At 41.2% G+C, this 26,730-nt stretch overlaps 1 protein-coding gene across 1 annotated transcript in view; it reads right to left on the bottom strand.

Annotated features, from left to right (window-relative positions):
• LOC149812906 (uncharacterized protein At1g32220, chloroplastic-like) overlaps window positions 1-26,730 on the bottom strand; it is an 86,372-nt gene that overhangs the window by 35,728 nt on the left and 23,914 nt on the right. The window contains exon 6 of the mRNA XM_089991714.1: window positions 802-895. Within this exon, the coding sequence (XP_089847840.1) occupies window positions 802-895 (94 nt within the window). The remainder of the gene's footprint in view (window positions 1-801; window positions 896-26,730) is intronic.

Below are 26,730 nucleotides of genomic sequence, written 5' to 3'. Positions count from 1 at the left end.
TACATCCAGAATTTGGCGGAAAATGGTGTGTGTGTGTGTGTGTGTGTGTGTGTGTGTGTGTGTGTGTGTGTGTGTGTGTGCATGATGTTATGGAACTTTCACATGAATTTTGGTGTCTTGCAACAAGGACATATGACTGTTACTCAAGGATACCCATGTATGGATACATAGATGATTAACTTTGTCCATGATTATCTAGAGAGCCTTAGATTAAAGAGACTGAACTGAATGAGAGAGAGAGAGAGACTTAATAGGAAGAAAAGTGTAGAGATGCCTTCACAAGAAGATCAAGTAAGTCCTAAAAAATAAAGAAATGCTAAACATGGTAAGACCATGTGATAATCCAACTAGTTTCATCAAAGATGTCTGGGATCATCCGAAAAACATGGAACATCTCACATCTTGCTATCTTGTGCAAAGTGGGTGCAAAAGTTCAGATGCAGTTGATCAGAGCAAGATTGATCTGATCAAGAGACATGGAAACTCGTCTCTGTTTTTTCTTTTTTTCTCCAGTGCATTAATCAAAGACAACTTGTGTGCTTCAGCTTCAAAAGTAAAGCAAATATGAATGTGAATGTGTTTGTCATGTAGTAAGGAATTATGTTTATATCTTTGTCAAAAACAGAGTTGCTTACTTCAGCTTCAACCAACAGAATAAAAACAAAAGGGGGGAAAATAACTGGAAGGCACCAACCACAACCAAACATCCTCTCCTAGCTAAGAATCTACTTGAGCAGTCAAATGAAGTGGCCGATACCAATTCACCAGGAATAATCTTACAAAGAATAAAGGCAGTTTTACCCTGTTCTGATGCAGCTCTAATCGCGTTAATATTTGCAGTACCATTGATTTTGTACATGTACGAATTTGAGCCAAAACCTCCAACACACGACACCTAAAAATGATGAAACCGGATGTTACCTGGTTCATGTTAAATAAAGAAGACAACAGACTTGCAACTACCAAACAAATGCAAACATAACGGATGGTGCTTAGTTCATGTTAAATAAAGAAGACAACCAACTTGCAGCTACAAAAAAATGCAAACATAAAGTTTCCAGAAACACAGTCACAAAGGAAAGAAAAAGCAGAAGACTTGATCCAACAGAGGTATACATGATTGATGAAAAAAAAATGACACAAAGTGGTAACATAAGATGCTTCAAGGTGCATATCTGTACAAGCTATCAAGCTTAATAACTTTCAAAAGGAAAGAGATCGACGTAGCAAACATATGAAAACCATCAGCAGGCATATCCAAAAACCAACAACTGGCCTTCCAAAGAAATACACTCTCTACAAGTGTTTTATCATTGAAGGGTTATTCATTAATTCAATATTTATAACAAATAACTTGACTCAGAAAAAAAGTACTTCCCTCTGATTAATCATTCCCCAAAGACACTGATTGGTAGTTAGAAAAATACGCATACTCTATGGGTTTAAGAGGCTATAGTTGAGATTTGAGAGGCTTATGCCTTTTATGCCTCATGGATTCTACCTGCCTCCGAGGTTTTAAGCCTCACTAGTGAGTAAAAACTAAAAGCCTAGGCCTCTTAAGAAGTCATGGTATAATTTAGTTAGTTTCAAAGTGTTGAAACCTCGATTGAGTACGCAGGAACCGAGGCAGAGAGAGAGAGAACAAGAGAGGGAAAGTCATTCTTCTATTAGGGTTTAATCTCTACTTAAATAGAGATTAAACAAGAGCACCAACAACAACAACAACAACTACGCCTTCATCCCAAAACAATTGGGGTCAGCGATATGAACCAAAAAAGAAATTCATTTTGGGTCTTCCACATGAATCCTTTTCCTCCAATCATTTCTATCCAACGCCATGTCCTCGGTGAGGTTCAAAGCATTCATATTCTTTCCTATCATCTCCATCCAAGTCTTCCTAGGCCTACCCCGACCTCTTTTAACTAATATATTTTCCCATTTCTCCAACCTTCTAACTGGAGCATCATTAGGCCTTCGCCGAATATGTCCAAACCACCGTAAACGAGAGCACCAAATTACAAAAATAACCCTCACACAATATATAATAACACGTAAACCCAAAATGCCCTTATAGCATGTCTCAACACTCCCCCTCAAGCTGGAGCATAGATATCAATCATGCTCAGCTTGTCACAACAGTGAGAGAAACTCGGCCTCGCCAGAGCCTTGGTAAAGACATCAGCTACTTGATCTTCGGAAGATACATGATCGGTGCAGATATACCCAGCCTGAACCAAGTCGCGAACATAGTGACAGTCAACTTCAATATGTTTAGTCCTTTCATGAAACACTGGGTTGTTGGCAATATATGTAGCAGCCCTATTGTCACACAACATCAACATAGGTAGGGATACTTTTACCTAAAGCTCGGTCAAAACTGATTTTACCCACATAATCTCAGATGCGGTCTGAGCCATTGCTCGGTATTCAGATTCAACACTTGACCTGGCTACAACGGTTTGTTTCTTACTCCTCCAGGAAACAAGATTTCCTCCCACAAACACACAAAATCCAGATGTTGACTTCCTATCTTCAACAGACCCCGCATAATCTGCGTCAGTGTAAGCAACAACGTCCAAGGAGGGATTTCGTTTAAACAACAGACCTTTACCAGGAGATGACTTTAAGTACCTAAGAACCATCATAGTTGCATCCCAGTGAACTTTGGTAGGTTTGTCCATGAACTGACTGATTTTACACACGGCTAATGAAATGTCAGGTCTAGTAACAGTCACATATAACAACTTACCCATCAAGGATCTAAAGCCGGTACTATCCACATAGTCAGACTTCTCATCGAACATGTGAGTTTTGAGATCCATTGGAATGTTAGTTGGCTTAGCTCCTAGCATTCCAGTCGCTTTTAATAAATCCAACACATACTTTCTTTGCGACAAAACTAAGCCCTCTTTGTTTCTTGCAACCTCGATACCAAGAAAATATCGAAGGTGACCAAAATCTTTAGTAACAAAGTGTTTTTGAAGATGATCATTTGTTGCAGAAATATCTTGGGGCATTGCTCCCTGTTAATATGATGTCATCGATATATACCACCATAACAACAATTCCAGCATTGGTTTTCTTGATAAACAAGGAGTGATCTGAAGCTGACCTGACAAATTCAAAATTCGACATTACCTCAAATAATTTGTGAAACCATGCTCGAGGGCTCTGCTTCAGGCCATAAATAGCCTTCTCCTTCTGACACTCCCCCTGAACCTCGAAGCATAGGGGTTGTTGCATGTAGACAACTTCATGCAAATCCCCATACAAAAAGGCATTCTTGACATCCAACTGAAACAGGGGCCATCCATAGTGCACAGCAACAGAAAGAACGAGACGAATAGTGCCAAGACGAGCAACTGGGCAAAAAGTTTCAAAAAAGTCAACCCCATAAGTCTGAGTATAGCCTTTTGCAACCAACCGGGCTTTGTACCGTTCAATTGACCCATCCAAGTAATATTTAATGTTATATACCCATTTGCAGCCTACAATATCTGCATCAGTGGGAGGATCAACCAAGTCCCAAATGCCTCGAGACCATAGGGCATCCATCTCATCACGCATAGCCTGCATCCATTTGGAGTCGAGTAGAGCTTGACTGTGATGAAGCGGAACAGAGGAGGCAGACAGAGCTGAAATAAAATTCTTCATAGATGCCCCAAGGTTAACTTCTGAAACAAATTGCGAGATGGGGTGGAGAGTGCACTGTCTCTTTCCCTTGTGCAATGTAATGGGAAGATCATCATCAGGAGCAAAAACTGCAGTATGCTCAGAAATACTTACCTCAGGAGAAGGAGATAACAGAGGCATGGAGGTAGGTGGTACCCTGTGAGAGTATACTATGGGAGGGTTTCGATAGCGAGATACCTTGTGAGAGTATACTATGGGAGGGTTTCGATAGCGAGACATCCCATACGATGGAGCCAAGGACTGAGGAGGAAGCGACTCCAACGGAAATGGAGGAATTGGCAGAGGAAGGGAATCACCAAGGCTCTCCTGTAATCTTCCTGTAATCTTGGAGTAGTACTCGAAAAGTATGGAATAGACTCAAAGAAGGTAACGTCTGCACTGACATACTCTTATGAGATATAGGGTCATAGCAACGATATCATTTTTGGTTTTTAGGATACCCAAGGAAAACACATTTAATAGACTGCGCAGCAAGTTTATCTCGATCAGGACCCAACTTATGCACAAAACACACACATCCAAAAACTTTAGGGGGGATAGGAAAGAGAGGAGCCTCCGGATGAAGAATTTGAATTGGGATCTGGTCTTCTACAGAACTTGAAGGCATGCGATTTATAAGAAAACCGGAAGTCAAAACCGCATCGCCCCAGTATGAAGCAGGCATATTGGATTGAATCATTAGGCACCGAGCAACATTGAGGATTTGTCTATGTTTCCTCTCAGCCGCACCATTTTGCTGGGAGGTATGGGGACATGTAAATTGAGGTTGAATCCCATTAGCAGAATAGAATTGAAGCAAGTCTTTGGATTTGAACACAAGAGCATTATCAGTGCGAACAATTTTAACACACACGTCAAATTGAGTTTTTATCTCAGCAATTAAAGATTTAAGAATGACAGGACCTTGAGACCGATCTTTTAACAGGAACACCCACGATAACCTTGAGAAGTCATCAACAATAACTAGATAATAACGACACTGAGTTCTACTCGGAATCCTACTCGGACCCCACACATCGACATGAAGAAGACCAAATAATCCTTGACTTGACGGACTCTGACTGGAGGGAAAAGAACTTCGACAATGTTTTCTCAATTGACATGTTTCACACTGAAAAGAAACTGAAGGAGGTATATGAGGAATGACACGACGAAGTTTTGTCACTGGAAGGTGACCCAGACGATGATGCCACAATAGAGGACTTGAGGATGATGAAACAGCAGAATAGGCCGAAACCTCTAGTTGATGTAGATAATACAGACCACCTTCCTTATAGTTGCTACCAATCCTTTTCCCCGTCAGCAAGTCCTAAACTGTGCACCCCATAGGATAAAAAATCATCCTATAATTCAACTCTTTTGTCATTCGACTGACAGATAATAAATTCTGTGGAAACGAAGGAGCATGAAGAACATGCGACAATTGAAGGGTAGGAGAAATAGATATGTTTCCCTGCCCTACAATTGGGGAAGAGCTCCCATCAACAAGAACTACCCCTTTTTTATCAGTCACAGGATTTAAACTTAAAAAGTTACTCGAATTTCCGCACAAGTGTCTGGATGCTCCAGAATCAATGATCCACCTACCACCTTGGCCAGATAGGCCATCACCTGCCAAGCATGCAACCTTCGCAACAGAAGATTTCGAAGAGGATGAGCATAAAGCAAGAAGCTTGTTATATTCAGCCCGGCTAAGAGTTACATAATCATTGGAGTAATCTGCATCTGATTTAACCACTTGAGCCATAAGAAAAAGTAATGGGTTAAAAACGAACAGGTACAATCACACGCGCACACCAACAACCAACTATGAAACCGACTATATCTCGATTGGATTTTACCAATGAAATCTGAGATACACGATTGTCGCCTGTTTAGATCCACACTTCAAGTATAATTTTAAAGGAACTTGACCAAAACCTTCCACCTCAACAAAGGATTTCTATAGAATGTATATCAATACCACACATCCAACATGATAAAGATGTGTTTGGTTCATACCTGAAACCAAGGTTGTTAAATGCGATGAGGCGAAGCGAGGCGTTGAGCCTGCGCTTCGCCTCTGAGGCGTACGCCTCAGGTACTAAGGCGTACGCCTCTCACAACTGGTATGGAAGTGAAGCGGTGGGAGGGGAGGCAGGGAGCGGCGGAGGAGCAGTTGGCCGGCACGTGGCGGTGGATCCACCGGCACTTGAGGTTAGCACAGCCGACGAATCGGGCGGAGGAGGAAGACTTGGGGATGAAGGAGGGGGTTCTGGAGGTTGATGAGGGGCAATTTGCGCATCACAGCACGCCTCAGTACCTTGAGCGTGCACCTCGCCTCTGAGGCGTACGCTTCAGGTACTGAGGCGTACGCCTCTCACAACACTGCCTGAAACTGCGACACTTCCAGCTGACAATGGTAGACTCAACTCTCCACCACAACAGTCAATCTGATATAAACTCAAATCAGATCCACAATAATAGACTGAATATCACGACCCATTTCATAACTGAATAATACGAATCCGAACTGATCTACTCAGCAGTTGCTACCATAGACAATACCAAGACCGTGATGCGACTGGTTCATGACGGAACTTGCAGACTTGTTCCACATCTACGCTACCACCATAGATATGATCAGAAGATGCAGACAATTAAACCCCTTTCTGGATGATCTCAGCAAAACTATTGAGATGCTTATACTCCAGCAAATTAATATTTGAGCATGTAAAACCCGGAAATTTTATAAAATTTTGCAAATTGGGCCTGGATCCAAATTACAGATCCAGGACCCATAAAGGGGTTTTTCGCATACATTTACCTCGTAAATTTGATATGTACGTATAAGTACAATAATTTTAATTAATTAAATAATTCGGAGAATAATCATTCAATAGGGGTGCGTAGATGGGTATGAGATCCATATACCGGATCCATATATATATATATATATTTATATATATCTAAATATATATATATATGTGTGTATAATCATAAATAAATAATATTAATATTGGTAATACTATAGAAATATAATATACATATATATTAAGTGGACTCGAGGATCCACAGTTGGACCCACATGGATCCGACTTGCGGATCCATATTGATGGGGGTTAAAAAAATTTATGTATAATGTTAAATTCGGAATTTTATAAATAATTAATATTAATTATAAGAAAATTTTGGAACAAGGGGGTCGGACCCACAGTTGGATCCACCCGGATCCAGCTAAGGATCCGTTACTATTGACGAACCGGGTCCATTTTGATAATGGACCCAGCGTCGCGGGTACAGGCTGGGACCCGGACCCGACCCTCTTGATTTTAAAAGGGGGAAGGTAGGTTTTATTAAGGCAACCCGATAAGGGTTGCCCGATACCTTAAGCCAACGTTAGGGTTCTGGGAGAACCCTAACCCCGATCGCAGAAACAGCAGGGGGGTTACGCAGGGCGTAACCGACCCCGCGCCCCTCGGCAAAGGGAGAGGGCTTGGGGCCGATAAAGGGGGGAGTGGAGAGGGGGTCTTGCCCCTCTTCACTCAGCCTTTTCTCTCGGGCTCTCTCTCTCTGTCAGTGTGCATCGAAGAGGAGGAGGTCGCCGACGAGCAACCAACAGCCATCAGCGACTGCAGCGAGCTCCCCGGTCACGGCAGCAGCAAGAAGCGACGCCAGTCGGTCCTGTTTCACGTCCCCAGCCTACAATCACCGGAAGGATCGCCGGATAAGGTACGGTGCTCCTTGGAATCGGGGTGAGGAATCGAACATAGATTCGATTCCATGTGGGGGTTTGAGTGTAGGATTTGGGGTTATGTCAACCCAAAACCAAAAACCCCAAATCTATGATTTGGGGGTTTCGGATTTTTCCTGATGAGGGGTTCGAATACGTGTGTGTGCGTGTGGAGGGGTTACCGTCAGTAACAAAACAAAAATTTTGTTTTTGGGGGTTTTTATCTTTGTTATTTCGGCTGAATGGTTGCTGGAAATCCACCGTGAGGGGAGGATCTGGGGTTTAGGTGCTTGGGGAGCCCCAAACCGTGAACCTTTGGTAGTAAGGTGGTTGTGATTTTACATACATATCTATTTCAAGTATGCCTTGTGTGGTTCGAAATTTCTTTTGGGATTTTCGATTATAATGTAGGATCTGTTGGGATTTCTATGTAACTTTTATTTCCAGCCTGTTGTTATGCAAAAATCTATATCTCTTTAATGATTAATTCTCGATGTTTAGCATTTTTTTGTGAGTTTATTACTTTTCTGTATTTCAATATGCTGTATGTCATAGTGTGGGAAGGGCTAAAGATATTTATGCTTTTTTTTTTGGGTTTTTGTATCAGATCCTTTGTTTTTAGTATAAAACTTATCCTTCATTTTGTGCATACAGATTTGATGCATTCTTGTTTAACATATCAAATTTAAAAAGAAAATATTTGAATCTGTGTAATGTTCATCATTCAAAGATGATTGTTGTGATATTCTCTTTTGTTGGAATGATGTAAATGACTGTTGGATGTGGGAGATATTTTTCTGGAGGTTGATATTTTATGTAGGTAAGGGCGGGCTAAAAGATGAGATTAAATTTTAGAGTACAATGTAACATTGAGTCATAGACTTTGAAATTGGCAGCAGGTTTGTTGAAGCGTGTAATGTTGGAAGTCTTGATGGGTTAGGGGAACCCAGAACTCTTTTTAAGTGTTAATAGAAATAAGTCCGGCCCAGGTGTCGTGTGTGTGAATAAAGCAACAACTTGTTCTATATGTTGGCTATCTTGTGGAATCGTCAGTCGTATGGTGTAATAGGTATACTGATATATATACACGAGGATAAATGTAAATGATAACATATGAAGACTGAGATCTGGATTGACATCTTCAGGATTTGGAAACCAAATTTAGTTACTAGGAAACCTCTTTAACTTGGATGCAGCAAGGATGTTGGTTGCCGACTTATGCATTTACAATATCATTAATTAGGGTTATTATAAGATGAGAATTCATTGGTAAATTTGAAGTTAAATCATGCTACAATAAGCAATTGTATTTGATGTTTGGTCTTATTGGACATGCACAGGAATGTTCCAATTCTAGGTATGAGGTATTTATGTGGCTGGTCCTATTTGGGAACTAGCAATGCTGTAATATTCCTTAAGTCGAGGAAATGGATCATACACTATAGAGGTAAGGCTACAACTACAAGGTTGCGACAGTGCTAGCAGCTGGGTTGTGATCAAAACATCTATTAACAGGATGTGTCTATGGCATATTTGTGGTGAGCCCAGAACTAAAGGACAATCACATGAATTAACCGCAACATTGAAGAGTGACTTTGGAGGGCTAGCATCCTTTTATCTGAAATTGGTGATGAATAAGCACATTACTTATGTGATGCAAATTGGTACATCTAAATGGCAATGTCACTGTTGTGAAGAAGAATACCAATCAAATCCATAGTGTTGCTGTGTATATTTTTGTAAAGAAACTATAAGTCACTTTATGTACAGAAATTCTTTTATAAGTGTTCATTTGACTACAGTAGTCTTAATCAATGGCTTTATACTCAGTGTCAATATTAAAGAAAACTATTATGCTTGCATTGCATTTTTGGCTGCTTGCAGTACTGTTTCCAACCATGCATCTCTTTCATAACAAATTAAGTAGTTGTAAAATACTCTCTTGGAACTTACTTGGAAGCATACCTCTTAGCACACTAAAGTCAAAGTTTTCAGAAATACTAGCTAATCGTGTTAGACCTGGCTTCTTGCATACAAGTGAATGAAAATGCTAATATGCTTAGACTTGATTTGTTATGCTCGATTTGGATATCGTTGTCTAGTTGTTTTCATGGGCATGAGCAATCATGAAACTAATGCTTTATTGCTTGAATCTACATGCATGGGTGTTCACATGATATAATAAAATTAATCAAGGGATGACAACATATATTTTGGTATAAATATGTGAATCCTTGCACATGAATCTTTGAAACCATGCTTGTGAGTGTTGTTGTTTCATGTCCATGGTTATATTGGCATATATGGATGTGCATTGGGATACACTTGTCGTGGAGATTTATGTTTTCACTTGACTGTTATGACTATGGTACGCATGAGTGTGAGCATGATTCAATTATTAGTAAGTCTTTTTGAACATGTACACTTGATTTATATGTGAAATGGTACATGTACACTCACACCCTTAAAGAAACCATGGATTGGTTAAGATCCATATGTGATGTAGGTAACATACACATATTGTAATTGCATATGAATGAATTATGACATGCATATGTTTGAGTTTATATTTGCATGAATATATATGCTTTTGGCATTTTGGCCAAGTGTTGTAAATGAGACACTACTTGGTTTTATTATGTGATGCACCGATGGCCTATGGGACCATCACCGGCCTGGAGAGCCGTGGGTTGGGTTTTCTTTTATATATGTTTTTAGATGCATCACTTAAACCACATAAGATGGTTTGCACTTTACTACACTGTTCTATGTGTTTACACGAGCTGGAGTCCCGAATGGGTCCCTGCAAGGGAGGATGCGGGGTTTTCACTTTACTTTTGCATATTGTGTTGCAAACTTAAAGAATGGAATTAAATAAAAATATAATGAATAAGAACAGTGTAATATACCTTCTGGGATATCTCATCTGGAGTATGAGAATCTTAGTTATCCGGTCTTGGGGAGACTGTGAGGATACAAAAACTCCGTGTGCGTTGTTGCCCCTGAACCCGATATTGAGGTTCTTCTCCTGGCCACGGTTTTAGGGAGAATCCGCCACTTTACCCGGGAGTGGTGTGTTAGTCACAGCTGTGAGTTTATGGTACCAAGGAAGTGGCACTTGTGGGCGTGGGGTGTCCCTTGTGTCCCCGACATTAGATGTGGAGGTCTAATGTTCCGATGGATGGTGTTGTTTCCTGATATCGGTCGAGGGTTAAGTTGGAACCCAGTAATAAAATATAAATTGTGTGTTAAGCTACTCTGGGAACCTACTTGACCTCGGGGTTTGTACCCGTTTGGTGTATCCGCGGGCCACGATAATTAAAAAGAGGAACTTAAGGATGTGTGCATCTAATAGGGCATGCATATGGAAAGATAGAACTTAAATGAAAGATAACAGAAGAAATCATGCATTGCACATAATCATGCATTTTTCTGTTATGCATTAGATCATGCATGTTTGAATCATTCTTGATATCATGACATCATTTGGTGGTAGCATACGCTTTACTTCGTGAAATCATGCTGAAAGGTTGGTTATTTAGTTGTTGATATATGACACTGTTTACTGTTATTGATTGGTGAGTAAATGAAATCATTGGTAGTTATGAAAATTTAGATGTTGAAAATTTTATATCTGCACTCACTCAAATCACTGCATGAAATCTTATCCATGTTCTTTCTCTCATCTGGTTTCTTTAGAAGTAGCTGTGCTCAGAATTTCGGTTCTGACACCCTACTTTGTTGGTTTTTCACAGGAAATGGTGAACAGTGAAGTTGGACATGCATCTGGGAATGGATGAGTTATACTTGGACGTGTCAGCTTCAGTAGAGGATATTGTGGCTCTTTCTTTTGTCTTTCAGTTCTTTTAAATTCTGCAATTGTTACTTTACTTTCAGTTGAAGAAAACCTTGTCTTTGAAATTTTATTACTCATTAATAAAAGAGTTTTAGTTGGTTGATATGGATGATAATTGCAACTTCGTTTGTGGTGGATGGGCTATCCAATGGAAAGTGGAACTGTGAGGACCCCAGATCTCTGGGAAGGTTTCTGCAACTCTTTAGAAAAAAAAAAAAAATCCGCATTTTTAAAAGGGTCTGGATTGGGGTCGTTACAGGTTTGGTATCAGAGCCCACCACAAAGACTTGCAATTTTGATTATCTTTTGAGTATTAAAAATTTTTACTTTGGTATATGAGCCCTGTCCTGAAGCATCGACAAGTGTGACTCGTCCTCCAGAGCAGTCCTCTTCACTGGTAAGATTATTTAATATTTTTACTTTAAGTATGTGAATTTTGTGTGATTGATTGAAATTATAGTTGAATATTCTATTGGTATGAATTTAATAAGTTTTGGTATGATTACGTGAACGATTATTGTTCGTGATCAACCCTAAGGGGGTAGGATCACAGAGGGTCTAAATTTGCGAGGCTTACGTGCGATAATTGATTTTAGTACTACTCACATTTAGTACGTTCTAATTTCGAGGACGAAATTCTTTTAAGGGGGTAGGGATGTAAAACCCAGAAATTTTATAAAATTTTGCAAATTGGGCCTGGATCCAAATTACAGATCCAGGACCCATAAAGGGGTTTTTCGCATACATTTACCTCATAAATTTGATATGTACGTATAAGTACAATAATTTTAATTAATTAAATAATTCGGAGAATAATCATTCAATAGGGGTGCATAGATGGGTATGAGATCCATATACCGGATCCATATATATATATATATATATATATATATATATATATATATATTTATATATATCTAAATATATATATATATGTGTGTATAATCATAAATAAATAATATTAATATTGGTAATACTATAGAAATATAATATACATATATATTAAGTGGACTCGAGGATCCACAGTTGGACCCACATGGATCCGACTTGCGGATCCATATTGATGGGGGTTAAAAAAATTTATGAGCCAAATTTCAAAAGAGATTTGCGAATTCTCAAAAGAGATGAACTCTAATGAGCCAAATTTCAAGACCAAAGAAGGCAAGAGCCAATACCTCTCTAGAGACTAAAGAGGCCAAGAGAAATGAATTCTCATCAAGAAAAAAGTCAAGCATAATGAGGAATCACAAGCTTGGGGCTATTTATAGACCCCATAGGCCAACAAAACTAAAATACCCTTCACAATACCCCATGTTGCCCACTACACCTTCTATGGATCCTTGGATCAAAATACGTGTGAGGAGATCCACAAGATAACCAGCCCAATACAAGAAAATACGCAAAAATAGTATGCTATCATTAGGTCACTCATTTTTATTAAAGCAGATGGGGCACTCATATGAAGATAATCTTCAACAGAAAAAATTCATCTACTATTTTTCACCTTCTCACAATCATGAGTCATCTTCCAAGAGTAGCAAGTCAAATAAAATAATTCACCTTCAATATCTCATTCCTAGTAAACCAATGCCAGTTGAATTGTTCATCCTGAAGTTTACGAACTACCCTGCGCACTTCAATACATAGTCCCTATTAGACAATGCATTGTTTTGTATTTAAGTTTGGATCCGGATCCAAACTGTTTGTATGTATCATGCGCATATCATAATGGCATACTTGTAAATACTCTCAAAATCTGTATTAGGGCTTTGCCTTTATATTAATGAAAAGGGGTCACAGTCTTTCTTAATGAAAGTCGTGACTCGTTACAGCCTCCTCTCTTTCCCTTGTTCGCAGATTTTGGAGAAAGCTAATATGGTATCAGAGCTCTGATCCGAGGGCTGGAGGTTTTCCAGCAGGTACGTTCCTAAGAGATCTCTCTCATCCTCCTCTCTCTCGTCTTACTCTCTCAGTTTCGGGTCATCTCATTTCTGCGATTTGTTCTTTTCAGACCTGTTTTCATTCTAGATTATGATTGTCTTTCAAATCTAAAACTGAATATTCAATCTTATATTCTTTGTGTATCGCATCTCTAAAACTGAATTGGGTTTTGTTTTCTGTTATTTCCTTCCTGAAAGTAAGTTGGGTTTGATTCAATGTAATCGTTATCTCTTGTAATCTGAATTCGGTTCATGCTAAAATTAGTTTTACGACTTTTTCTTACTTGATCCCATCAAAGATCTCTCTTTCTTCATACTGTTGTGTGCAATTAAATAGATCTATGCGTCAGATCTAATAACTTTCTAGAGTTGCGTATCGGGTTTACTTGATTCTATCAAAAAAAAAAAGGGGAATCCTTCTTTCTTGGTACGTTTGTGTGCAATCAAGCATAAGGCTTTGACATTAAATTAGATCTGTACACCAGATCTGCTTCTTTTTTTTTCTCATTCAAGTTAAGTACTCGAATTTCCTTTATCAAAAAAAAAAGAAGGAACGAGACTTACTTATTGTGTCTGTATCTACAGAAGCCTTCATTCTGTTATACTGATTGAAGCCTTCTGTTCTACTAATTGAAGCCTTCATTCTGTCATACTGATTGCACATCCCATTTTATTAGTCATTCCGTTCACCTAAATCTCTTTTACATCTAACCATGGACTCTTCTTCTCAGTCATTTCTTTCATCCAATTTTCTCAGTCAACTCATTTCTGAAAAAACTCACCAATTCAAATTTTCTGATATGGAAAAGACAAATTCTCCCTTTTATCAAAAGCTAAGGTCTCTCTGGACATCTCACTGGATCAACCCCAGCTCCTCCAGAATTTCTCATTCAAGAAGTTAAGAATGGAAATGAGGCTGATTCCATACAATACATTCCAAATCCCCAATATGAGTTTTGGATGAAGCGTGATCAAGCTGCAGTTGCCTTTATTATTTCAACTATCTCTCAAGAAGTGTTAGTGGGAATTCCAGATGAATGCTCAACAAAGAAATTGTGGGACAGACTAGTAAAGACATACATACAGATATCAGAGGCTAGAATTTATTTTCTTCAGCGTGAGTTTCAACTCCTGACTAAGGGTTCTATGTCTGTCATGGAATACTTGAATAAGGTTAAGACCATCAGTGATCAACTTGCAGTTGTAGGGTATGAAGTGGCAGATAAAGACAAGGTTAGACAAACCTTGAATGGATTGGGACCGGAGTTTCATGTTCTTTTGACTTCTTTGCTATGTCTACCTGATCTACCATCATTTGAAGACTTGCATGCAAAATTACTTCAATATGAGATGACTTTGAAAGGGATGTCACATGAGACTGGTGGACAGGTTCTTGCTACTGGTGTTTCTTTTGGACAGGGACGTGGTGATAATAATTTTGGTGGCAGCAGAGGACGAGGCTGAGGTACTCCAGGGGGATGTGGGCTATTGCCTACCCCGAATACTTCCCATCTTTATAATGCAAGAAATGTACCCACACGTTACCTTTGCAACAAGTGAGGCCACATAAAAGCCAATTGTTGGCACAATCCTCAGAACAAAGGAAAGTTCCAAAAGGGTGAAAGCTCGTCAGGACGAAAGGAGAATCCTCCAAAATTCGGGGGAGATATGAAAGAGCTTCTCTTGGCAACGTTGTCTGAGCTTGATCTGAAACGTGATGATAAAGGAGTGTGGTATATTGATTCCGGGGCAGCTACTCATGTCACAGGTAATGCGGGTAAATTCTTCACTTTAACTCCCTATTTTAGAAGAAGTAACATTGTCACTGGAGACGGGTCACACCACCCCATTACTCACATTGGTAATGTTTTTATCCCTTTGTCTAAATCCCCACTTCATCTTTTCAATGTCCTTCATGCCCCAGATATTACAAAAAATATTGTTTCCGTTTCTAAGCTTGTTGATCATACAAATTCTTTCGTTGAATTTACTCCGTCTTTTGTTTATGTCAAGGATTTACAAACGAAGGAGACGTTCGCTAGAGGGGAACGTCGAGGAAATATGTATGTCTTCCAGGAGGACCCTTTTACTTGTGTTCGACCTACCTTGAAGCCATCTCCTCAGTCTATGTCGTCAAAGAATATTCGTGTGTTCAATTTGCAATCTTCAAATAAATGTAATAAGCCCGATTTCTGGCATTTGCGTCTTGGTCATTATGGTCGAATCTTTGTTGAGAGACTAGTATCTGATGGTCTTATTCCTGAGTCTAACCTGATTTCTAGACCAGATAATAAAATGTGTTCGAGTTGTCAAATGTGTAAGAGTCATGTTCTTCCTTTTCATTCAATAAATGAGAGAGCTTCAAAGCCTTTTGAAATCATCTGTTCTGATGTATGAGAACCGGCTGCTAATCCTTCCCATTCTGGCAGCAAATATTATGTTATTTTCATTGATAATTTCTCTCGCTTCACTTGGATATATTTCATGAAAAATAAATCGAAAGTCTTCTCTATTTTCCGTTGTTTTCATGCATTTGTCAAAACTCACTTTTCTTGTAATATTTTACATTTTCAATGTGACGGTGGGGGGAATACTCCTCCAGGGACTTTATCAATTACCTCCAAGATAATGGAATAAATCATAGAGTATCTTGCCCGCATATACCCCAACAGAATGGAGTTGCAGAACGGAAACATTGTCATATTGTTGAAAGCGCTATGAGCATGATGCATGGAAGTCATACCCCCATAGGCCTTTGGACAGAGGTTTTTCACTCTGTTGTTCATATTATTAATCGTCTGCCCATGAAGCTTTTAGAAAATAAATCCCCATATTTCATCCTATTTGGGAAGCATCCTGATTATGATGAACTAAAAATATTTGGCTGCATGTGTTATGTTCATATTGACTCTTCTTTGCGAAACAAGTTTCAAGTTAAGGCATCAAAGTGTAGATTTGTCGGATATGCAGATCATCACAAAGGGTACAGGTGTTATGATCCTGACAGCAGACGAATCAAGATATCTAGGAATGTAGTTTTTGATGAAAATGATTTTGGAGATGGAAAATATGTTTCTGCCCAAACTAATATGAATGCGCTATTTTATGATCCATGGCTCAGTGCAGAACTCTTTCCAGCAATCAACAATGAGTGTTCTTCCTCCTGTACTCAAGGAACATCCTGTCAAGATGGACACAATGACATACAGGAAACTGAAGTAGAACATCCTCCAAAGATTAACAAGTTTGTTGGGCAAGTTTATAGGAGAAGAGAAAGGGACTCACTTTTGACCCCGGACAGTATTGAACAAGAAGAGCCTATGTTTCATCCATCCAACGACATTACTTCTCCAATTTATAATCCAGTAGCAATTCCGATCAAACGATCTGAAAGAGCTCGACATCCTATTGAAAGGTGGGTCAGTTATGAGAATTTCACCATGGATTTTCAACTATTTTTGTCACAGATTGAGAAAAAGACCGAGCCTAGACATTTTCATCAAGCCATTAATTTCAAAAAATGGATTCAAGCTATGAATGAAGAGATGGAAGCTTTGTACCAGTGCCAAACATGGACAGTTGCCCCTCGACCTCCAGATAAAAATGTAATTGGGTCACGATGGGTCTATAAGATCAAATATAAACCGGATGGGAGTGTTGAGCGATACAAAGCTCGTCTCGTAGCAAAGGGATTCACTCAAGAATTTGGACAGGACTATGATGAAACCTTTAGTCCGGTTGTGAAAATGGGCACAATTCGCATTGTTCTTTCATTGGCTGTGGATTATGGTTGGAGAATAAGTCAGCTAGATGTGAAGAATGCTTTTCTTCGTGGGGATTTGAAGGAAGAAGTATACATAGAACAACCGCCAGGATATACAGAGGGAGATTCAAAGGAGTATGTGTGCAGATTAAATTGAGCACTCTACAGACTGAAACAAGCCTCTCGATCATGGTTTGAGAGTTTCTCCCTAGAAATTCAAAACCATGGTTTTTATCGATCCCAATTGGATCACTCCCTATTTATTCTTCGAGGTAAGAAGTTTACTACCTTCTTGTTGATATATGTTGACGATATAATTATTACAGGAAGTAGTGAGAGTCATGTTCAAGAAACTAAAGATCTTCTGAGTCATAGGTTCAAAATGAAAGATCTTGGGAACCTTCGGTACTTTCTTGGAGTAGAGGTGGATAATCAAGGAAATAAGCTTACCTTAACCCAGCATAAATACACCATGGATCTGTTAGAAAAGGGTGGAATGAAAGATTGCAAGCCTCTTTCTACCCCTAGTGTGCTTAACCAGAAACTAAGTGTGCAAGACGGAGACCTGTATCATGATCCCACAAAATATCGGAGTATAGTAGGAATGCTTCAATATCTTACTTTTACCAGACCCGATATTACATATTCAGTCAATCAAGTCTTTTAATTCATGCATGAGCCAAGGACGGGACACATGGAAGCCGTAAAAAGGATATTGAGGTACTTGAAGAGTACTGTTGGAGATGGACTTTTGTACACCAAAAGCAGATCCATGAATAATGCTCATGACATCATTGTTTATTTAGATGCAGATTGGGTCGGGGATCCTGATGATCGAAAATCAGTTTCAGGGTATGGCGTTTTCATTGATACCAATCTTGTTTCTTGTAGTAGTAGAAAACAGAAAGCAGTGGCTAGATCTAGTACAAAAGCAGAATACAGAGCGATGGTTGTTACTACAGCAGAAGTAACATGGACTAGACATTTGTTGACAAAGCTCAAAGAGCCGATTGCGAGTTGTTCTCTCTTTTGTGACAACCAAAGTGCCATTAAAATATCTCTCAATCCCATTCATCATAGCAAGACCAAGCACATTGAGATTGATCAGCATTTTATCAGGCAAAAGATTGAAGAAAAAGAGATTGAGCCTCATTATGTTAGAACAGAAGACCAAATGGCTGATTTGTTTACTAAAGGACTCACAAAACGTCATTTTTGGTTCCTAAAGAGCAAGTTGTCCATGATCCAAAATCATGCACAACTTGAGGGAGACTATTAGACAATGCATTGTTTTGTATTTAAGTTTGGATCCGGATCCGGATCCGAACTGTTTGTATGTATCATGCGCATACCATAATGGCATACTTGTAAATACTCTCAAAATCTGTATTAGGGCTTTGCCTTTATATTAATGAAAAGGGGTCACGGATTGCCTTTATATTAATGAAAAGGGGTCACGGTCTTTCTTAATGAAAGTCGTGACTCGTTACAGCCTCCTCTCTTTCCCTTGTTCGCAGATTCTGGAGAAAGCTAATAGTCCCTTCATTTACATAAAGGTTATTTCACATCCAAGATAGAGCCCTTCTATTTAATTCTTTATTTATTCTTTGAACTTAGGGATTCTATTTATACATGCAAAATAGTTTTAGAGCGGCAAATGAAGAGTCAGACTTAAGCTGGACCTTGAAGATAAATAATTTCAATTCCATACAAAGTCAACATAATCATGAAGCCATCTTTAACGATCTTATTTTTTTAATTAATTTTTGTATAGAGGAAAACTTCTAAATCATTTTACTTTGCTGCACAATACTGTTAGAATACAGATCGGATCGGATATGGATCCAGTAGGATCCATATAGTCCACATGAATGTTATATTATAATGTAATGTACATTACTAACATAGGGTAGTTTTGTCATTGTAATAGGTTTTGTAAAACCTACTTAATCTTAATGAGGTTTAGTGCAGCCAAGGTGAAGACTGAGAAGCTGTCGATTCCCAAATACGAGTTCTCTCTTTTCTCTCTCTCCTCTCTCTCTCTCACAGATTTCTTGATTCACATAGGAGTTCTTTCAAGGTATCAGAGCAGCAACATACCTGGGAGTAAGCTCTTCATCAGGATCATGAACAGCTGCACTAATCTCTCGTCATCTGGTGCGTGAAGAAGATCTGTCAAGCTCGTGCTCCATCAACGTGAAAAACGACAGGTCACGTGATCCTCATTCCTATTTTCCTTTCCTTTCTGTTATTTTTGTCATTTTTATTTCTTTAAGATTCTCTTTGTCGCAGATCTGAAAGGTTTTTTTTAGATCTGCTATTATTTTCTCTCTGTCGTAGATCTGAAAGTTTTTCAGATCTGCCATTATTATTTTCTCTCTATCGCAGATCTGAAAGTTTTTCAGATCTGCTACTCTATTCTCTCTGTCGCAGATCTGAAATCCTTTCAGATCTGCTATCGCTTTTCTTTCATTCCCTGAAGTCTTCGATTCTCTCGCAGATCTGAAATCCCTTCAGATATGCTATTTTATACTCTCTGTCACAGTTATGTTGCAGATCTGAAATATTTTCAGATCTGCTATCGTCTCTCTGTCGCCGCTTTTAGAAATTTTGTCTGTCGCAGATCTGAAATCCTTTTTCAGATTTGTTATCAGTCCTTTTAGCCTAATAAGACCGAGAGATAGTCTGAAATTTGTCTGTCACGTCCACCTATTCTCATTTATCTTATATTAATTCTCTGTCAGTCTTTCAATTCTGTCTCAACCACACTTATTTTATTCCTTTCAGTTTCAACCACCAGTGTCTTTCGGTTGTCAAAGAGTCTATCAATGGATACTTCAGGTAATTCGGATCTTTCTTCTAACTTCCTGGGACAGCTTGTCTCGGAAAAGTTGACTGCCAACAATTATCTGACTTGGAAACGGCAAATTGCTCCCTTTATTCGAAGTCAAGATCTTTCAGGCCACTTGGATGGCTCCACTCCCATGCCTCCAGAATTTATCGCCACCGAAGCCAAAGAGGATGAAGGATTGCCAAATATTGTTCGCAATCCTGCATTTGTTACTTGGATGAAGCGCGATCAGGCCCTCGTCGCGTACATTACTTCCACATTGTCGAAAGAAATATTGATTTTCATTCCTGATGATTGCACATCTAAAGTTTTGTGGGAGAACTTAGCTCAGACCTACTCTCAGATATCAGAGGCTAAAGTGTTGTTTCTTAAACGCGAATTTTAGATATTAAGAAAGGGTGCAATGAGCATTATTGAATTCTTAAATCAAGTCAAAAGCATCACAGATCAATTAGCCATGGTTGGATATCCAGTGACAGATAAAGAAAAGGTGCAGCAGACACTGAATGCCTTGGGATCAGAGTATCATGTTCTTGTGACCTCTTTATTATGCTTGCCTACGTTACTCAGTTTTGAGGAATTGTGTGCCAAACTGTTTCAGTACGAAATGACTCTGAAAAGCATGACTGATACTTCAGCAGAACAATCATCTACACATGAGGTTCTTGCCACAGGAATAAAGGTTGATCGTCTATGAGGAGGACGTGGCAGAGGCAGAGGAACTCCCATCCAGGGTGGACGTGGGTTACTACCTACACCAAATTCCACGGTCAGTTTTTCAAAGAATGTTCACAAATGCTATCATGTGTAATAAACGAGGCCACATCAAAGCCAACTGCTGGTTCAACCCACAAAACCGGAATAGAGCTAAAAACAATAGAAATGTTGCTACATCAGGAACTGCAGGTACATTTTGAGTCAGTGATGATGCTAAAGATCTTCTCTTATCTGCAATGGCAAACTTGAACCTGAAACAGAATGATGATGGAATATGGTATGTTGATTCTGGAGCAGCAGCTCATGTCACTGGCAATGCAGGTAAGTTCTTTACTTTGGTTCCCTACCTTGGTAAATCTAATATTGTAACTGGAGATGGGACTCACCACCCTATTTCAAACATAGGCAACGTTCTCATTCCTTTGTCCAAGTCATCTATTCTTTTATATGATGTTGTTCATGCTCCAAATATAAAGAAAAATATTGTCTATGTTTCTAAACTTGTTGACTCTACCCATTCATATGTAGAATTTATCAATGAAGATCCAGCCTCCAGTGTCTTGAAGCCCAAGTCTGATCATGTCTCCAAAAACGTCCTAAGTATATCCAAATGTAATAAGTCAGATCTCTAGCATTCTCGTCTTGGTCATTGTAGTCAAGTTTTTATTGAAAAGTTAGTGTCCAATAGTTTTCTTTCAGAGTCTGTTTCACCTTCTTTGAAGGATAAAATGTGTATCAGTTGTCAAGTTTGCAAGAGTCATGTACTTCCTTTCCATCAAGTAAATAAAAGAGCCTCTAAGCCTTTTGAGATAATATGTTCTGATGTTTGGGGTTCAACCCCCAATCCTTCCTCTTCTGAAAGTAAATATTATGTGTCGTTTATTGACAGTTTCTCTCGTTTTACTTGGATATTCTTCATGAAACACAAATCAGAGGTCTTTCGTATTTTCCGTCACTTTCATGCCCATGTTAAAAATCAATTCTCTCAACGTATCCAAATTCTCCAATGTGATGGTGGTGGTGAGTATTCCTCCAAAGAATTTTTAGATTTTCTCCAAGATAATGGGATACATCGTAGAGTTTCTTGCCCGTATACTCCACAACAAAATGGAATTGTTGAACGTAAACACAGACATATTGTGGAAAGTGCAATGAGTATGATGCATGGTAGTAACTTGCCAATCAATCTTTGGACAAAAGCCTTTCACACTGCCACTCATGTGATAAATCATCTTCCTATGCCCATCCTTGAAAATCAATCTCCCTATTATGCTCTCTTTAGTGTACACCCCGATTATGATGAGTTACGAGTTTTTGGATGCACATGCTATGTACATATTGACAAATCCATGAGAACTAAATTTCAGGACAAAGCCTCTATATGCCAATTTGTAGGTTATGCAGATAAACACAAGGGGTCCAGGTGCTATGACCCTGCCAATAAGAAGGTCAGAATTTCCAGAAATGTTGTTTTTGATGAAAATAGCTTCCTGGAGAATAAAGCCAACCATAGTCGTAAACACGGTGACACAGCAGATAGTTGGTATGATCCATGGCTCAGTGCTGAACTTATTTCACATGCTACTGAACATACCACTTTGGACCCTGGAAGCATACAGGATGAGACGGCTTCAGATAAGGTATCAAAAACAGAATTTTTGAGATACAAAGGAAATGTATACACCAGAAGACCCAGAGAGCAAACAGATGCACCTGTTGGAGAACACGTGGCATTATCCAACAACTGAGAGGCGCTAAGAAGATCAAGCAGGATAAGGCATCCTATTGAAAAATGGGTGAGTTATGATAACTTCTCTATGGATTTGCAAATCTTTCTATCCAAGATTGGAAAACATGAGGAGCCACTTGGGTTTTGTCAAGTTGTTCAATCTAACAAATGGATTTAAGCAATGAATGAGGAGATAGAGGCACTTCATGAGTGTCGAACATGGGAGATAGTTGGTCATCCCCCAGATAAAAATGTTGTTGGCTCGAAATGGGTGTATGGTAATATTGAACGATACAAGGCAAGTCTCGTTGCCAAAGGCTTCACCCAAGAATATGGTCAAGATTACGATGAGACCTTCAGCCCAATGGTGAAAATGGGAACTATTCGTATTATCCTTGGCCTGGCTATTGAACATGGGTGGAACCTTAGTCAGCTCGATGTCAAAAATGCATTTCTTCATGGGGATTTGAAGGAAGAGGTCTACATGGAGCAGCCTCAAGGTTATGCAGAGGGAGACCCAAAAGAATATGTGTGTAAATTAACTAGAGCATTGTATGGTTTAAAGCAAGCCTCCAGGTCCTGGTTTGAAAGCTTCTTGATGCAGGGAAGGACTCGATTGGGCCCATCGTGCCACCTGATCCGCCACAAATGACAGATGAGTGACCTCGCGTGTATGACCCACTTGCAGGGACGGAGCCACGACGCAGGGAGGTACCCCTGCGCACCTACTCCAGGCGTGGTGGAGTTTGCACGTCCCAGAACCAGCAGCAGATGGAAGTTGACCCGGATCGCGGTTCGGATCCAAGTCTGGACCCGCGACCCGGATCCAGTAAATAGCCTTTAAAAGGCTCACGCCTAGGGTTGCGTGGGGGAGATTTTTTGAAAAGCTTCAGCCGTCACTTTTCTTTCCTGCATTCTTGTTTCTTTGTTATTTATTTGCATTCTGTTTTCCCTTCATTTCTTTACTATTGATTGTTTCCCTATTAATTATTGAACCTTGATGAGATTAATAAAGAGTTGGGCCACACCGATTCACGGTGGGCTGTTGTTTTCACTCCTCCTCCAACGTGGCCTGCATCAAAGTGGTATCAGAGCAGGCGTTCCACCTTCATCAGCGGGATGGCTCTTGAGGCGGGAACCGATCCGATACAAGGCGAAGCGCGTGAGGAGGCGAGCAACGAAGATCCAATGTTGCGCGTAATGGAGGTGTTGACGAAAATACAGGAGAACATGCTGCGCATGAGTCGGGATGTCGTCGGCCTGTCGAAAAGGCTAGATGGGTTGGATAATCGCATGACAGCAGTCGAGTCGCGCAAGGGGCCGTGCGCAGTACCTGATGCAGGCCTCACTGATGGTGCGTCTGCAAATTTGAGTCCCCAGGCTGCCGAATCATATCAGCCGACACCCCTACAGCAAGGACATATCATTGCCTTCCCACCAGTTCCAGCGTCCATGCCTGACCCGGACACCTTTCAACAGCACCAGGGGGTCTCGGCGAACAGCGATTCCCTGGTAAGAGTACCTCACCCCCGGCAGCGAGTAACTGCGTCAATCTCGCAGGTGGGCCCGAGCCTGCAGGGCCCCAGTAGTACGCTGGGTCCACCTGCAGGCCAGGGTTCGTGGCCAAGTGTAATGGCGACTGCGCATCAGGTCAACCCGAACCTGCACGGCCCCAGCGTTGCGCTGGGTCCACCTGCAGGCCCTGTGTCGTGGCAGGGCTTTGCGCGGGCTGCGTCACAGGTTAAGTGGAGTTGGAAGGGGCCCAGCGTCACGCTGGACCCTGCTGCAGGCCCGGTCTTGTCAGCCCGGCTCGGGAGGGACTTACCTTTCCCTCCCGACCCCACACAGGGAGGCTCTGTAGTTGCATCCCTACGAGCTGGAGTTGGCGAGCCCCTTTTGATTGGGCCAGACCCAAGAGGAATCAATCCAGTTTTTGATACAACAGGACCCAGGCCTGTTTTGCTGGGACCAACCATTGGGTCTCAAGGAGTGGGTTTGGGTCTAGACACCCCTTACCCAGCCTACCTAGCTGGTTCCGGTTCACGGGCAGCCCCGAACCAGAACCAACCCATTAATTCTGACCCTCAAAATAGACCCCATGCCGACCCTAACCCATATCGGACCCGGACGGAGCTCCAGTTTGGATTTGAGCCGGGTCAAAACCAGACCCACAATCTTATGGATCGGGGATCAAGTTCAAACCAAGCCTATTATCCCCACAATTCGAACCCCGATCCCGCCCATCCATATCTGGGTCCGACGAGTAGTGTAGGAATGGGTCTGATCCATATCCCATCGGGCGAGTCAACCCATCAATATACCCACCAGGCCCCATACCCAAACTCAAACCCACCTGTCTACCCAACCCTGGCCCAGAACCCAATACAACATCCGACCCAACACCATACTCCTAACCCACAACCATATTATACCAACTCTACCCGCCAGGAACCCGAACCCTCCACCCTACCTTGGACTTCCCGTCATACCAGTACCACAATACCGACCGCAGATGGTGCCCGCCCACGGGCAAATCAGACCGAGGCAATGTCAGCAGGACCCGACGCGCCCTGACCGCCGACCCCCCATCGAGAGAGTTCGACGGCACCAGCATCCCAGCGAGCAATACCACACTACGGACAATGAAGCAGTATGGGACGACGATATTTTCTGGAACGAGCATCCTGCAGGAATGGTGGAGTCACGACAACAGAGAGCACCAGACCACTCCTCCACTTATGGGGTGAAACTGGATCTTCCGGAGTTTGCGGAGCGATTCGACGCGGAGCAGTTCTTCGACTGGTCTTATGTCGTGCAATTTTTCTTCGACTATCACACCGTCGCTGAACATCGTCGTGTCTCTCTAGCGTCTACTCGATTGAGAGGCCTAGCACAGACATGGTGGGTGGAACTACAACGATCGAGAGAGCGACAAGGATTAGAGCGCGTACAGTCATGGGAAGGAATGCAAAGATTGATGCAGTCAAAATTCGTGCCTTCGGATCACGCCGAGCGAGCCTACAAGGAATACCTGACCCTGCGTCAAGGCTCCCGAACTGTAGCAGAATACACTGCGAAGTTCCATCGTCTTTCCCTACGTGTGCAGATCGAGGAAATTGCTCGCCAGCAGGTCACGATGTACATTTCGGGTCTCTGTCCTGCTATCTCTGATGATTTTAGTTGTGTCACAGTTGAGATATTAGATCAGGCCAGCAGTTACGCCATGAACATCGAGGAAAAGCTGAAGCGGAGGCAAGAATATAGGACTTCCCGTAGTGAACCCACCAGTCGACCTAAGTCGGGTTTCCCAACCAGGGGAGCAAGCTCCCCTAGTGATTCAAAGCCTAGAGCAGACCTTAGCAAACCTGACCAGTCAGGCCCAGCTTTCCACACCCGATCCAAAGCCAAACCTAGTGAGTCGACCCTTCGTTGTTTTAGATGTCAGGAGTTAGGGCATGTCGCGTCCAAGTGTCCCACCATGAGCAAGAACACCCATCTTGTTGAAGGAATTGTAGAGTCTTCATCTACAAGTGAGAGTGAGAGTGACGACAAGTCATTAGTTGAAGACGAGGATGAGAGGAGAGTTATAGAGTTTGACGGTAACGTCGAAAGTTTGTTGTCCATCTGTCATGTGTTGACCACACCCCGAGAATCGGCCCCATCGAAATGGTTAAGGAATAACATTTTTAGGACCCGATGCAACTGTAAGGGTCACACTTGTGATGTCATCATTGACACCGGAGCATGCGAGAACATGGTGTCTGAGAGTGTGGTTTCTATCGTGAAACTCAACACCGAGAAGTTGTCCCAACCCTATAAGATGGCCTGGTTCAAGAAAGGAAACGAGGTTCCCATCACTCAGCGATGCCTAGTCCGGTTTTCCATGGGGGAACACTACCACGATGAGGTGTGGTGTGATGTAGCCCCTATGCACGCGTGTCACATTCTTTTGGGACGTCTCTGGCAGTTTGATCGTCAGACAACTCACGATGGCCGCAAGAACACATACGCTTTTATCTTTAATGGTCATAAGATAGTCCTTCTACCTATCAAGGAGACCGACTTTCCCACCGTGGACAAACCTGAGCGAGTCCCCCTACTTGCAGGCCTCTCGTATCGGCTTTTCTTGAACCATTGTCAGGAAAATGGCTATTGTTATGCCCTGGTGGCAAAGCCCGTGATGAGTTCGTCAGTGTCCATTCCCGCGGACGTTGCCCCTCTTCTCGAGGAGTTCCGCGACATTATGTCGGATGACCTACCTGATGGATTACCTTCGACAAGGGTAGTTCAGCATGCCATTGACTTTGTGCCAGGGTCGAGTCTACCCAACCTTCCCGCATATCGCATGAACCCTTCCGAGCACACCGAGTTATTAAGACAGTTCAGGAATTACTGCAAAAGGGTTTCATTCGCGAGAGTGTTGGCCCTTGTGCAGTACCTGCCTTACTCACTCCTAAGAAAGATGGGTC

This window comes from Nuphar pumila, chromosome 16, assembly GCF_984573655.1.
Source record: "Nuphar pumila chromosome 16, dmNupPumi1.hap1.1, whole genome shotgun sequence".
Taxonomy (NCBI): domain Eukaryota; kingdom Viridiplantae; phylum Streptophyta; class Magnoliopsida; order Nymphaeales; family Nymphaeaceae; genus Nuphar; species Nuphar pumila.
The sequence above is the reverse complement of the archived record's forward strand: the minus strand, read 5'-3'. Positions and strand labels throughout refer to the sequence as shown.